This window comes from Cryptococcus neoformans (assembly GCF_000091045.1).
Source record: "Cryptococcus neoformans var. neoformans JEC21 chromosome 11 sequence".
In the NCBI taxonomy this organism is placed as follows: Eukaryota; Fungi; Basidiomycota; class Tremellomycetes; order Tremellales; family Cryptococcaceae; genus Cryptococcus; species Cryptococcus deneoformans.
The window spans coordinates 307,605-322,500 of NC_006680.1; the positions used below are offsets into that span (position 1 = coordinate 307,605).

Below are 14,896 nucleotides of genomic sequence, written 5' to 3' on the forward strand. Positions count from 1 at the left end.
CACTTTAGCAACGATTCCCCACGCTAAGATGGCCACATCAAAAGTCAAGGCCAGGGCGGCCATGTTCGAGAAGGGCGCGCCGGGCACGGGCACCCCGCCATCGTTTAGATCGATCCCTCGCACGTCCTCTACGCCCGAGTCTCCCCCGGCGGAGCCCGCCCCCCCGCCTGCAACCGCCGGGCGCACAGAAAGGTTCTCGGATGTGCCCCTCACGGACATCGCTCCATCAGCGCCCGAGATCGCGGAGACACTAGCGGCGCGAGGCGATCCCGCGGCGACTCCCCCGGCGAAAGAGCACAGGTCCTTCTTCGCCGCCATCAGCCCCGCCATCAGCCCCGCCGATCACCCGGACACCGCCACCCTCCACGCCAGCCCAGGCTGGAAATCCACCATGTCCCACCTTCTCACCCGCTCGGCCTCCTCCACCTCGGACCCTTCCCGCGCGCCCTCCCCCCTCGCCTCCGCCTCGCCGCCAACGCTCTCCCCCTCGCCCGCTCCCGCCCTCCACCGGGTAGAATCGGCGCCCACGAGGGACAGGCGGCTCAGCAAAGACCTGTCTGTGTATGAAAGGGGCCGGGAAGGATTTGAAAAGGTGAGAAGCGAGATGGACAGCGCCGCGATGGAAATGCGGCGGGAACGGCAAAGCAGGCGGACGTCGACCTATATCAGCAGCGCAGACGCGCCCGCCATCCGCACCCCGGATACGATCCCAGAAACACCAGAAGAGGAAGAAGTCGACTGGACGTTCTGGGGCTCGGTCGTCCAGGGGTATGAACAAGTCGCTCTTGCGCGTCCAAAAGATCTGTCCAAGGCTATCCAGCAGGGTGTTCCCCCAGTCATACGCGGTGCGGTCTGGCAGCTCATGTCGTCATCAAAGTCCCTCGATTTGGAGGAGGCGTACAAGGCACTACTGAAACTGAGCTCTCCGCATGAAAAGGCGATCATGAAAGACCTGAATAGGACGTTTCCGAATCACAAGTACTTTAAAGAAGGAGGAGGTGTAGGGCAAGAAGGATTATTCATGGTCGTCAAGGCCTACAGCTTGTATGCCGTTTCCTTGTATCCCATCTTCTAGGCTGACTTGTGGACAGATACGATCAGGAAGTGGGGTATACCCAGGGCTTGGCATTCATCGTGGCCGCTCTCTTGCTCAATGTACGTCCCACCTTGTCTCCTTTTACAGTGTCCCATTAACCCTTTCTCCCCAGATGCCGGATGAAGAAGCGTTTTGCGTCCTTGTCCGTCTAATGGACTCTTACAACCTGCGCTCCCACTATACCGCCGAAATGCAAGGTCTTCAACTTCGTTTATTCCAATTCGATCGGCTGGTAGAAGAGATCTTACCTCTGCTCCATACGCATTTCGTGAGAAAGGGAGTGAAAAGTAGTATGTATGCGAGTCAGTGGTTTATGACACTGTTCAGTTACCGGCAAGTCCCTCACCTCATCTCTGTTTGGATAATCGTGTGCGCTAACAGTCAGACGATTAGGTTTCCTCTATCCCTAGTCTATCGGGTACTGGATATCGTCTTTGCGGAAGGTATCGAAGCTGTTTTCCGATTCTCGCTCGCACTGCTCAAGAAATCTGAAGAAAAATTGGTCCAGCTAGATTTCGAAGAAATATTACAGTTCCTTCAAGCTGATCTGTTTCAAGTATATCGAGCGTCTACCGAAAACGGTGATGGTGACGCTGGGGCTGGAGATGGTAAGAAGGATGGGCATGATGTAGAGGAGGAGGAATGGAAGGCGAACGAGTTTGTCAGAGATGCGTTCAAGATACGGATGTGCGTCATCTTGATTTTTCCTTTGAAGGAGACTAACAACGGCGTTAGAACCCCGTTAATGCTCGACGCCTATGCCTCGGAATGGGAGGAACGGTGTCGAGACCAGAATCGGCATGCGATAGAACTTGATCAATTGCGGAATGCGAATCGTAATTTGAGCTCTCAAGTGTGAGTCATTTTTCCGTTCAAACGTGCTGTGATTGGGACCGAAAAAGAGGCTGATAAGAGTTTGTGGAATGGGTGGATAGTAAACAACTGGAAGCTTCTTTAGCGGCCATGTCAGTTCCATATGCTCCCCCCCCCAAAATCTGAGTAGCTTGACCAGCTGATAACCCTGTGATTGTAGAAATCAAGAACATGTCGAGCTTGTCCGACGATTAGTGATGAGCAATATTGAAAAGGAAGAGATGGAAAATGAACTTGTACGATATAAAATGCTGTAAGTATCTTCTCCCAACCTTTTTTTTTTTTTTTTAAGCCTTTGACATCCCATCCTAACCCCCTCTAACCGCAGCTATGCCGAGTTGGCACATGCTCAACAAGAGGCACTTTCCGTCCATTCCCGCCTTTCGAGCTCATCCACGGCCGATACATTAAAATCGACGAAATAAACGAACAATCAAAAAGAGAAATGTGTCTTGTAACTATTAGCTTTGTGATGATTTTCTTCCTGACATACGGACTGTGCATATTTCTTTTCCCTTTTTTTTTTTCCTTTTTCTCATTCAAAAACGAATAGTAGCATTAACCCATTTCCATCTCCCTTTTCGCATCAAGCCATTCTTAAAGGCTTGTCGCATATATAGTTTCCTAGCACAATGGTCATACACATGTATCTTCACAAATCATTTCTTTTACGACTTTTCGACCGCCTTTCTACTGGCAGAATTTGAGGGTATCACTATCATCATACAACAATTCCTAAAAAGAATGAACTATGTGGTCTATTACTACATATCATAATCCTCATCCACATCCACCGCCTGCCTCACCGGCGCCGCTTCCGGTGCAACTCCAGCAGACGGCAGACCATCCACCCCGACCTCCTCCATATCCTCATCCTCCCCATCGCCATCCACCTCCCCATCCGCCTCTCCATTCGGTTTCCCATCCTCATCTCCATCCTCCCCACCATCATCATCTTCTTCTTCATCCTCACTATCCTCCCCATCCTCCCGTTCATCTTCCGTAAGAACGAGTTCTGCGTCCGGGACGATATCGAAATTCACTTCGGCAAGACGTTGGTGTGCGGGCGGTAGACGGACGAGGTCAAAAGTCTCCGGAAGGGCTGGGAGGGGATGGGAATTGAGTTCGTGTGCGAGGGTTGCGAGGTACTACATTGACATTAGCGAATGTCAATTGAACAAGTCCCCGGGAAAGAAAAAAGAAGGCCACTCCCAGAGATGGAGAATGGAAAGGGGGGGAGACGTACATCTCTCGGAGGAGCTTCAAAGAACTCGTAAAGCTTCCTCATCTTGATAGCCAGCTCCACATCCTCCTTTTCGATCCTATTCGAACTCGCACCCGTACGAGCTGCGTGGTCTGCTAAGGTCTGAGCACTTTGAAGGACATCAGCTGTATATCCTGTTACAATCAGAAAATAATATCCGCCCACAAGTAAGCCAAAAAAACGTTAGCTTTCAAATGTTAGGTTCCAAGGCAAGGTAATTTATACGCACTCCGTGAAAAGTCCAAGAGCTGATGGATGACACGCTCGTCTGCGTCTTCTATCCCTTTTGACGCAAGTATAAGAGAAATCAGTCGGCCATCACGCGGAACTGTACGCTCATTAGCATAGCTTCTCATGGTTAGTAAGCCGCAGCTTACTTGTAGGTACCGTGCGAGACATTTTGGGATAGTTTAGACGGCGGCAGACGATGGATGGGATAGACAAAAACAACAAGAATGTATAAACCGTTGCCATGCAACAAACGAAAGCGGGTATAAAGCAAAGAGCAGCTGGAGAAGAGTAAAAAAGTCTACACGTCATGACTTATGCGTCTCGCTTTGAGTTTTAGCAGAAGCTGTTGATGGTGGTCCAGTCAGCCGACAATTACTTACTTTCCCATCCTTCTTCCCTATTTATATGCATCGACAAATCTCCCACCATGGCCCCCAAACGCTCACTCAAGGGACCGTTCTACGACTCAGGCGACGACGACACAGAGGTAGAGCCCATCGGCAAGCCAACATCTTCTTTTGATCGTACGAGCAGTCAGCTCTCGGTCGAGCTCCCAGTCTTCTCATTTGCAGAACGGTCAAAGTACTCACCATGGCATCCAAAGCCTTTGGCAGCTTCTCAAGCAAACGAGCCTGCTTTGAAAATCTTTCAAGTTTCTCCCCCGCCAAGAAATAGATTTCCCACCAAGACGTATGGCACCAAACGACAGTCGAAAAGAGCAAAGCTTCCACCAGTGCCTACAGAAGAAGGTGATGATGATGATGATGACGATGTTTTCCGGGATACCAACTATGATGAGCTTTTGGCTGGTTCGGAATTTTCAGGAGGTGAAGGCCCCTTGCCTGCGAAGAGAAGGAAGAACTCAAAAGGGAAGCAAAAGGAGGTCGCGACATTAAGCGGCGAAAGTGAGAATGGTACACCTCGTGCATCAGTAACAAGGATGCGGACCAGAACGTCTGGAAAGAACGAGAATCTGAAGAAGAAGATGCCGACACCTCGCATACCCTCTTCTACTTCCAAGCCTCGCAGACATCAAGAGACTAACGAGAGAGAAGGCGGATTAGTGTCCCGTCTACGCAAACCTATCGAAACCCCCGCAAAACGGACACTTTGCAAATTACAACAAAAACGAGCCGGTATCCCAACAACTTTTCAATCTCAAGGCACCGACTCTGATTCAGGTTTTGTGGTCAAAGATCCTGAAGATCCGGTCGATCCTCCGCCTTCCCCACCTAAACGACGGCGCTCGAGCGGTCACAAAAAGCGCAACAGCAAACAAGGAAATCATCCCGATCCAGATGATTCATCCTCCCATATGGCGGAAACGTCGGATGAAGATATGGTAGAAGCGATCAAGCTTGACGATCCTGAGCGGTTTAAAGCGACATCGAGATTACGGCATACAAGACTAGAAACTGCCCAGCAGAGGAGGATCAGGAAGTTGAGAAATAAGAGGCTGGGGATCAAAGATGATTCGTCTGGATCTGGGGGCGAAGAGAGCGCTTGGGAGGATGATGGTGAGGATGAGCCAATTTATGTGAGCTCTGGTGACAACAACGATGACTACGACAGTGTCCAAGAAGACGATGTTGCAGAAGAGGACATCAGCAATTTCATTGTCGATGATGGCAGTCAACCTTTGGCTGAAGATCTCCTCCCTCCCGAATTCTCACGCAACGCTCTTCAATCTACCGAGTACAAATTCCGAGTGGTTTTCCATTACTTTCTTCTTCTTGCTATGAAAGGTGCTAAACGTGTCTTACCTCTTGATAAGAAGACGCGGGGGTATTTTGGGCCTCCCTTGGCGGACTTGAGAAGACGGATGAAGGACTATCAAAATAATCGGGTTCGAAGCCAGGTGTGGAGCAGAGAGCTGGTTCAGATACTAGAGAAATATCCTTGTCTCCGAGTAAGTTGATCTCCATCTGGCTTCCCTTTTTGCGACGTGTCTGAATTTTCACCTCAAGACAGAATACACAGGTGCTGAGATGGGTTGTGACGCGTGCAACATAAGCGGGAGGATCGGCACAATTACAGTTACCATCGGAGGCGAACCATACGATAAAGAGACCTTTCAAACCCTCCGGGATATGGATGATGAAAGAAAGGATGAAGGCAGCGATATCATTTCAGTCTCTTCGGAAGGGAAGGACCCTTCGGACGCCGATGAAGATGTGTCTGCGCCTCCGATAGTACATTCCAAACTAGTCATGGGTGTGTCTCCAACTCAAGGCCCTAGTGATCGGGGACGTGAAACTGACATGCAACAGGCAAGATATGCAAAGCCCGAACACAAGCATATCATCAGCTTTTTCACTGGGGTAAGTCCTCACCTTCGCACCTACCTACCTGGTCTTCTGATAGCGCATCGCCAGAGTACACGCTGTATCATCGCATCCGACGATACTACAAGAACCTCCTTAGAGCAGCCGGCGATATACCTCCCGTCACTTCTGGATCTGAAATAGAGCAATCCGAAGAAGAACCCGACCAGGCGAAGAGTAATGCAGGATCTAGACGCAAGTCACAACGGAATGAGCGAGAAGCAGAGAGAAGGGTAAAATCGCTCAGGCAGCAAGGTCTGCCAGATGATCTTGAAGAGTTGGATGATGTTATGGAATGGATGGAAGAAAAAGCTAATTATGTGACGGAAGTAAGTGATTTCACAATGCGGTAATGGCTCTGGGAGGAATCAGGAGCTGATAAAAGATCATCAGGAATTTGAATGGATGGAGCAGCTTGTTGAAAATGCCGAGCGCCTTGATAGGGAAAAGGCAACGGATTGATAGCTACGTCTTTGATCTCTAATATCTCCTTTTTGAATCATGATTGTATTGTTATAAATTGTATTTGTTAGGCGTTGTCTTGTATGTACGTTTTCGGCTTGGCTTTAGTGTAATGCACAGTTGTCAAGATTTCGTCACACAACTCGCAGCTTTTCCCGATTGGTTCTTGTTCATTCACCTTTATTAAACTGTAAGGAGTGGAGAGGAGAAAAAGTTTAGCAGAAGGAAAGAAGAAGACGAGAGGAGAAGAGAAGAGAAAGAGGAGAGGAAGAGAGAAGGGGAATAAGGAGCCGGATCAGAAGGGGCCCGCGGGAAATTGGAGACGGAGGAGAGAGGAAAAGGGTGCTCGAGGGACGAGAAAGATTGGTCAGATGTGTAGCGGTATATACCCCTGTCCTCGGAGAGGCCGGAAAGTACCTGATGTTACTTTGTTTGTTTTAACCACGGTTTAGTCCAGTCGGGGAACTTAGAGGTTCGTAAGCTAGCGAAGTCTGCCAAGGTTTCGGGAGTGGTCTTCTTGGAAAGGCAGTCAAAGAAGGAAGAATGGTATGAAGGTTATCTTTCATTTCGTCTATCCGAAGAGCTGTTTATATATCTTTTCCTTAGTTGTACAGCTAACCAATTTCGCTTCCCCCTCGAGCACCCTTTTCCTCTTCTTCCTTCCGTCTCCGATCCTCTGAGGGCCTCTTCTGCTCCGCTCTCCTCGCTCTTTTTCTCTTCCTCTCTTCTCCCTCCTCTTCTCTCCGGCTAATCTTTACCACCCCAGTTTCTCCGTTCTTTCCGTCTCTCGTCTTCCTCTCTTCTTCTATTAATCCTCTTCTCTTCTCCGTTCCTTACAAAATGACACTTAGGAAAAGATATATAAAGAGCTCTTCGCGTAGACGAAATGAAAGACAACCTTCACATCTTTCTTCCTTCTTTGACTGCCTTTCTAAGAAAACCAGTCTCGAAACCATCACAGACTTCGCTAGCTTACGAACCTCTAAGTTCCCCGACTGGACTAAACCGTGGTTAAAACAATCGTAGTAACATCAGGTACTTTCCGGCCTCTCCGAGGACAGTGGTACCGTTACATAAAGCCAATATCCACCCAATGCTGCTGCCCTGTTTGACACTCACGTTCAGGGTCACACCATCCACATACGCCTCCATCAAGGCAGCAGAGTCGCTCTGAGAAGCATCGGGGCAGTACAAGTACAGCTTATTGCATAAGTCCTGCCCACTCTCCGTCGTATTGGCTACTAGGTAGAACAAGAAGAAGAACATTCCAAAAGTTGTTCGAATCTACACTAGTCAGGTTACTCTGTAAGCCTAAAAAAAACACCAAGCTGTCCATTAGAAGAGCAGTGATAGAACAAAGGGCAAGGACTGCGCTTAGAGTAAATAAACCGGACGAGAGCATTGCTATGGTATTGGAGATATGATGGTTTGGTTTATTTATTTGGCTTTGTGAGTGAAGGCATCTTCTTGCCCAACACTACTATGCACTATATATACTTGGTAGAGAGAAATTCGGATTATGGAAGAGTACATCCAACATCAGTTGATACGCATCTTTTTACCAACATATTGAGAGGTTTGATGCCAACTCCTTAGCGCATGACTATCATTTGTTAAACGTGGTGTCCAAAAGTCCGTCGTCACTACTGTCAGTCGCACGGCCTCAAGACAGCAGTCACAAATACAACACTAGGCAGGAATGTATGCTACCAAGGGGTGGCGATCCCGGTAATGAACAGAGGAGGACAATATGACGGATCTTTGGACTGGAACAAGAAAAAGAAGAAGAGAGCATCAAGGGACAGGTAGCCTACGTAGGCGGAGGGTGGTCATTTATTACCCCATTAGCTCTTGCTTCAGGAACGATCAACCATTGAAACCAAAGTCTCCAATGTCAATCGAATATGATGACGTCGGCAAATTCTATGTTTTCGTTCGATCTTTTCCGGTTGCCCTCTGTTCGTTGATGACCATAAAGTGTTAAGGTGTGCATTTCGGCCAAAACACTATGACTAGACCTCTCAGACCATTGCTCAAAGTCCTGAGCCCCAGACTGGGCATTCGACACTACCATTCTCACCACTCTTCCCCTCAAACTACCAACGTCTCTTCAGAAATACCGAAAAGCGCCCGACTCCGATTTGCGCCGTCTCCTACTGGCCATCTGCATCTTGGTGGTCTACGAACGGCTTTGTTCAACCACATACTAGCGAGGAAATGGAAAGGAAAATGGCTGTTGAGGATTGAGGATACCGATAGGGTCAGTAGGTGTGACCAGATAACGATTGTGGATATGAGCTCACCACCACGCACATAGTCGAGATATACTGAGGGAGCCGTGGATAGCTTGAGAAACGCCTTGGAATGGGCAGGGCTTGAGTATGATGAGGGTGTGGGTGTTGGAGGATCTTACGGACCTTATACCCAAGTGAGTCCATGCTCGGGCTGAATGTTATTTGGATTTTTGTTCTAATTAATATCCAGTCTGAGAGGATCGACATCTACCAACACTACACCAAAGAACTCCTTTCTCGGGACGAAGCTTACGAATGCTTCTGCTCGCCCACCGAGCTGGAGGCTATCAAGTTATCATTAGCACAACAAGGATTCAAGCACAGTTATGATGGACGATGTCGGCATTTGACAGAGGAGGACGTGGCTAGGCGAAAGCGTGCGGGGCAGAAGTTTGTGGTTCGGTACAAGGTAAGTATCAAAATGATTGAAAGCCTACGGTTCTGCTAATGCATATGACCAGAATGCTCCCGGAGAGCTCGACTTACCTCCTGACATGATATTTGGTACTCACCAGCCCACAGCCGTGATTGGCCCGGACGACTTTGTCCTGCTCAAATCAGACGGTTGGCCAACTTATCATTTGGCAAGCGTGGTCGATGACCATCTCATGGAGATCACACATGTTCTTCGAGGGGAAGTATGTAGAAGATTTATCAAATCATCCTAGCTTTGCTGACTATTAAAATTAGGAATGGCTCCCTTCCATACCAAAGCATCATAAGCTTTACAGAGCATTCGGGTGGACGCCCCCTCAATTTGCGCATCTTCCTTTACTGTGTAACCCTGATGGAACAAAGTTGAGTAAGCGACGTGGTAACACCTTTGTACAGCATTACCAGGTAAGCTCCTCGATTCTTTTTCTCCATGAGGTTTTTCCTGACGTGAGAATGCAGAAACAAGGGTACGAGCCCGAGGCACTCCTCAATTTCCTCGCTTTAATGGGCTGGGATTATCACGCCGCTATCACATCTTCATCCCCTGAAACCACCCTCGATCCTCACATCCGAACCGACGGTCACTCTTTGTACGAACTCTTCACCCTCCCTCAACTCATCGCCGCGTTTGACCCTACCCATATCAACCACCGTAAAGCTGCTGTTAATCAGGGCAAGTTGGATTTCTTGAATAAAATGACTTTGAGGAGAAAGGCTGGACGGTTGGGAGAAGATGGGGTGATGGTTGAAGCGGGGAAGGTCTTTACGGGACAAGAGGAGGAAGAAAGGCAGAAGTTGGTGGAAAGGTTCCAGGTTTCATTGAGGGAAGAGAAAGTCCTCCAGGGATGGTGCGTGTTGACATTTTTGACATTTTACCTACAAGCTAACGTCGTGCTGCAGTGAGTTAGTAAACGACCTTGATTTTGTTGGGAAAGTGTTCGATGCCGAGCTTGTAAGTGATACTGGCGCATCATGGCAGTCCACTCGCTCACTCGTCGCCCTCACGGTAGCCACGAACCACGCGTCTCTGTGAGATGCCCATACACTCGATCTTCTACTTCCTTCCTCCAACGTACACATGCCAAGAATCCAAATCTATCCTCAAGGACCTCAATTTTCGTCTCTACTGTACGTCAATTTTCATTCTTTCTCATTTATCCACAAAGATTACTGATGAATTCTGTGGTAAATAGGCCAATATACACATCTCTTTGCCGATGCCCTCCAAACTCGTGCAGAATCAGCCGAGTCTGTGGACGAAGCCCTGGTGTGGGATGTCATTCACGAGGTGGTGGAGGCTTCAGGTGTGACGAAGAAGAGCCAGTTCCTAATTCCTATCAGACATGCTTTGACAGAGAGAAAGGTACGTTCATCAGCGGTCAAATGCAATTGCAGAAGCTGATAGCGGATTACAACAGAAAGGACCCAGTATCCCCGAGTTGGTCACCGTTTTGGGTCTCGATGAGAGCTTGTCAAGATTACGAAGAGGAGAAGAGTTCGTCAGGGAACAGGATCTTGCCCGTAGGAAGGCCGCGGAGGCCGAGTAAAAAATCTAGCACATTGAATACATCAATCATCTTCTATTATGAAACCATTCGTGTGCATAAGTGTGTCATGTGTCTCATAAAGATTGCGTATAAACCATAAAAAACTGTATTAAACGAACCATCGTAAGGAAAGCCAAAAGATAAAACCCCTTTTACTCGTTCTGTCCAAGCTTCATCAACGCCTTCAAACTCTTTGCAACCCCAAAACTCGCACTAGCGATCTGCTGTCTCACACCTTTTTCAAATCCCCCTTGCTGACCGGACCCCTGACCTTGCTTGCCCAATTCTTGCGCCTCACTCAATTTGTTAGTATTGTTCACCAGCTCTCTGAGTAGCCCATCACCCTGAGCTCTGAGCGAACTCGGCAGGGCGTTGGTCGAAACAGCAACGATTGACGAGGCAATGGCGATGACTTCTGAGAGATGTTCGTTAAGCACAGAAGGTGAACCGTTCGTACGGATGGAAGCGAGGAGATTCTGGATCGAGTTGACTAAGGCCGATGATTGACCATTAAGGTAGGGTCTGAGATCTTCCCATTCACGCCCATCATCCTCCGCTTCATCCTGCTTCAGCTCGACGGCATTGAATGGCTGAGCCGATCCCAAAGCAGTCATCGGTCCGCCACTGCTACTCGCCGACCCTGTCGACCCAAGACTCTCCCTTTCATTTGACCCCGATCCAGATTCTTCCCGCACGTGGTTCATTGTCCTCAACCCTCTCGGCTCAACATGAGCCGCAAGTGAACGCTCATTAATAAGTGTTGATTTGCGTTCGAGATCGAAAGAGTCGGATCGGGCTGTAGATGTAGACTGGAAGGAGTTGATCCTCGTATTAGTAGGTCGCGAAGTTGCTGCTGGAGCGGTAGCTGATGAAGGTGCAGAAGCAAGGGATGGGTCTGAAATGGTTGAAGAAGATACTTGGGGCATGGGAGCAGATGAAGGAGTCACTGCTAGAGGTAAAGTAGACGTGACTGAAGGGGAGCGGTAAGATGAAGGAGGGGCAACACCGCTGAGTTTGGCATGCGCCACTTCCGTGGGGGTTGCCGTTCTTGCGCCATCATATCTCAAATCGTTGGAAGAATCTGAACGAGATGGAGCTTGAGCACTGGAAGTCCTTTCCGTTGGTGGTCTACTGGCCATAGCTGGAGGACTCCTCGAGTCGGGTGTTTCTGTTCTGCTCTCAGGTCGATAATTGTTGTCCCAAGCTTCATTCGCCCTCTCCCTTTCCCTGTCTCTATCTCTGTTGACCATATCCCTAATACTCAATCGACTGCTGCTTCTCTTCAAATCATTCTTATCACTCCTCTTTATTTTGAGCAGTTTGATAATCTCGACGACATTGGCGCTGAGATGGCCGGCCGCAGCGTCAAGAAGAGAGACAGGAGAAAGGCCAGAGGCCATGGCGTGGTTTCGAGCGGATTGCATGAGATTGTTGAGACGGCTGGTGGATTCGTGTTTGAGGGATTCAAGACGAGATACGTCAACGTCGCGGTTGGGATGAGCTTCAAAGGACTTGACATCTTCACCGATGGAGGTGATGGCTTCGACGATCGCCTTCATGGCGGGAAGGACACCAGACGGGGTTGACGATCTTCGATACGATGAGCACGTTAACCTTGCAATTTACCTTAAACATACCTAGCAGCTGATAAAAGTCCATCGATAGAGCTCTGGAAGGCCGAAACATTGACGTCCATGATATTTCCATCTGGCGAAGCTGGGAGGTGATCGTCCGTCATAGGTTTCGAGAACGTTGCAAACATTGTAGACGTAGCTATTTATTGCTTATTAGTTCTATACAACTGCAAAGCCAACATTCAACTAGACTCACCCTTGAGGTTTCGCAGCTCGATCCTCACAGCGTCATATTTGCGTCTATAATCTGAGACTCTAGCTTCCATCTCGCTCATACGAACAGCATCTTGTTCTCTCTCAGTCATGAGCTCCTCGTTTCGTACAGAAAGAGAATTAAGCTCGTCCACGAGCGATTGCAACTCTTGTTTCATATCCTCCATTGCCTGCTGCACATATATATGTCAGCTTGATGACAAAGACACAAGCACTTTATACTTACCCCGCCTGGACCGCCTTTCTGCAATTCCTCCTCCAAAGCGGCCTTTTCATCCTCTAACCGCCTACACTCATTCTCCAGCTGCTCACAGCGTTCTCTCCACTGGCTTACCTCTTGATCAGCATCCGCATGAGCCTCATCCGCGCGTTGCCGGGCACTTTCCATCTGATCCCTCGCAAGGTCTAGCTCGTGTTGAAGAGCTCGAAGTGATGAAGCATGGGTCACAGCCTGCTCCTTGAGCGTCCTCACTTCCTCTTCCCATTCCATCCTCAAATCCTTTTCCTGTGCCTCAGCTCTTCTTGCTTCGTCGCGCTCCTTCTCCGCATTCAACAACTTCCTGTCCAGTCCCGATATTCTAAATTCGTATTCTGATCTCAGTCTCTTCTCCCGCTCTTCGTCCAGCGAAGCCTTATCATCCAAATTCCTGTACTCTCTCCTTTCTGGCGATCTCATGTCTAGCTGGGACTTTTCCGTTTGTGGCGTACTTCTTGAACGATCCCCCCCTAGGGAAAAGTTCATATTATACGACGCCCGACTATCCCGACCGTTAACCAGACTTTGTTCACCACCGCGAGACGCCGTGTTTTGTCGCAACACATCTACCGTACTGTCCCGTGCGTACGGTACTTCGATCTCTTCCTCCCTCAGCCGACTCTTACTTGGCACAATCACATCGTTTGTCGCGGCCATATGATTGGCTTGTGGCCGTCTTTCGAGACCGTCGTCCAAGAATTCCTCTTCGGGACCACGTTGAGCTTGCCGTATAGGATCATTCGACGGGCGTGAACGATGTGTGCTGCTGGACATTTGGCGAGAACTTTGGCGTTGATGAAGGGAATTGCTGGACTCGTCGCGAGACATTTGGCGAGAACCTTGGCGTTGATGGAGAGAACTGCTGGATGCATCGCGAGACATATATGCTTGAAGCGGAGTGGGAGAGGCGCGGTCGTGGGTGGAGAAGGAAAAGGATTGTTGAGATATACTTTGAGATATGGAGGGGCGAGGGCCAGGAGCGGGGGGAGGTTCATCGTACTTGCGAGTCTCGGCTTCCTGGGCATCCTCACGGTCAAAATCGGGGAAACGCCGCCGCAGCTCGTAAAAGACATCACTGGCGAGGTCTTTGAACCTATTATTAGGGAGCGTCGCGAGTTTTTGCCTGGCCTGGTTTCTTTTGGGATGGAAATCTTCGCGTACAGGCAAAAAAGGGGCTGAATGTACATTATAAGCAAATGAATGCTGCGCAGCTCTCGTCGACGCACCTATTTCACCTTCTCCCTTCTCTGCGGCTAATCGTCGCATGAGCTCGTCGTACACATCGGTAGATAGCTCTTGAAACTGGAGTTTTGTCAACCGAGTGAGCTTTTCTCTAGCAGATGCTCTGGAAGAAGGGGATTCTGCACGAAAAATGAGCACGTTCCCGGGTCAGCTTTTGTCGAAGACGCACCTCGCTCGATCCATGCTGCCAAAAACTCCTTCAAAGCCATCCAATGTACTCTAGCGACTTCTCGACTTTCTCCCTTCTTCTCGTTCGGCTTCATTCCAGGCCCTCGATTTGACGGTACACTGGCGGATGGACCGTAGACAGAGGATGTCATTGAAAGCTGTCTGCTGGGAGTGCCTGCGAAGGACTGAGAACCATACTGCGAGTAGCCGACTGAAGAGGGTGTGGTCGGGGTGGGAGAAATGGGATAAGATGGGCCTGCAAATGGACGAGGAGCGGCCATTGACATAGATTGGGTTGATGGATATTTATAGGATGAGTGTAAGTAAATTTGAAGTGGAAAATGAAGCGAGGTCGCGTTCGTTCTTCGCGCAAGTTAGTTGTTTGGTGCGGCAGTAACCCAGCGTGTAATTATAATGCCGTGGCGGAATAGACGAGGTGTTAGTAGGAGACCGTCCTGGGGAACGTATTGCCGTGCTCTAGGAATGAGCGATAATATAGGGATGTAGTTGGTGAAAAAGAAAAAACAGCATGAAGATTCCTCCGCAGATTTCCTTCCCTCACGGCAGTCTGATTGTGCGGGAAGCGACGCAACCTTATTGTTTCTTTCTTCCACCGGACACCAGCGTCGCCCACGCCTGTTCAGAGTATAAGGAATCGCACACTTGACACTGCCATTATCGCATCTCTGCGCCGCTGTATGTTTACGCAGGTATATCTCCACGGAGACGTGCTGACAGTGGTACATGTCCTTTCCTTTGCCGCCATGAAACACATAACCACCTCGAAATCATATTTTCGTCATCTCAATCAACGAATGACGCACCTATCATGACCATCGCGTTCGTTCGTGTTGCAC

The 14,896-nt window shown here is 49.1% G+C and overlaps 5 protein-coding genes across 5 annotated transcripts; 3 read left to right on the forward strand and 2 right to left on the reverse strand.

Moving 5' to 3' along the window:
* The first annotated feature begins 19 nt into the window (after nt 1-19).
* On the forward strand, nt 20-2,626 carry CNK01000 (conserved hypothetical protein). The gene is made up of 8 exons (XM_567788.1): nt 20-1,044; nt 1,092-1,155; nt 1,209-1,429; nt 1,490-1,783; nt 1,832-1,951; nt 2,032-2,061; nt 2,130-2,222; nt 2,298-2,626. The coding sequence occupies exons 1-8, from the start codon at nt 29-31 to the stop codon at nt 2,392-2,394; spliced, it is 1,935 nt and encodes a 644-aa protein (XP_567788.1). The 5' UTR covers nt 20-28; the 3' UTR covers nt 2,395-2,626.
* Nucleotides 2,627-2,733: 107 nt separating this feature from the next.
* CNK01010 (hypothetical protein) lies at nt 2,734-3,667 on the reverse strand (the record flags this gene model as incomplete). The annotated part of the gene is made up of 4 exons (XM_024658040.1): nt 3,611-3,667; nt 3,463-3,561; nt 3,216-3,367; nt 2,734-3,117 (listed from the first exon to the last, which is right to left on the reverse strand). The coding sequence occupies exons 1-4, from the start codon at nt 3,630-3,632 to the stop codon at nt 2,734-2,736; spliced, it is 657 nt and encodes a 218-aa protein (XP_024513767.1). The 5' UTR covers nt 3,633-3,667.
* Nucleotides 3,668-3,858: 191 nt separating this feature from the next.
* On the forward strand, nt 3,859-6,444 carry CNK01020 (hypothetical protein). Its single transcript, XM_024658041.1, has 5 exons — nt 3,859-5,373; nt 5,432-5,678; nt 5,735-5,785; nt 5,840-6,117; nt 6,182-6,444. Exons 1-5 carry the CDS (start codon nt 3,892-3,894, stop codon nt 6,248-6,250), a joined length of 2,127 nt encoding a protein of 708 aa, XP_024513768.1. The 5' UTR covers nt 3,859-3,891; the 3' UTR covers nt 6,251-6,444.
* Nucleotides 6,445-8,209: 1,765 nt separating this feature from the next.
* CNK01030 (Glutamyl-tRNA synthetase, putative) lies at nt 8,210-10,576 on the forward strand. The gene is made up of 10 exons (XM_567791.2): nt 8,210-8,510; nt 8,568-8,678; nt 8,735-8,953; nt 9,006-9,182; nt 9,235-9,384; nt 9,439-9,827; nt 9,880-9,931; nt 9,990-10,107; nt 10,173-10,342; nt 10,398-10,576. Exons 1-10 carry the CDS (start codon nt 8,259-8,261, stop codon nt 10,524-10,526), a joined length of 1,767 nt encoding a protein of 588 aa, XP_567791.1. The 5' UTR covers nt 8,210-8,258; the 3' UTR covers nt 10,527-10,576.
* On the reverse strand, nt 10,543-14,539 carry CNK01040 (conserved hypothetical protein). The gene is made up of 6 exons (XM_567792.2): nt 14,041-14,539; nt 13,856-13,990; nt 12,600-13,804; nt 12,357-12,546; nt 12,164-12,299; nt 10,543-12,116 (listed from the first exon to the last, which is right to left on the reverse strand). Exons 1-6 carry the CDS (start codon nt 14,324-14,326, stop codon nt 10,679-10,681), a joined length of 3,390 nt encoding a protein of 1,129 aa, XP_567792.1. The 5' UTR covers nt 14,327-14,539; the 3' UTR covers nt 10,543-10,678.
* Between the last annotated feature and the right edge of the window lie 357 nt (nt 14,540-14,896).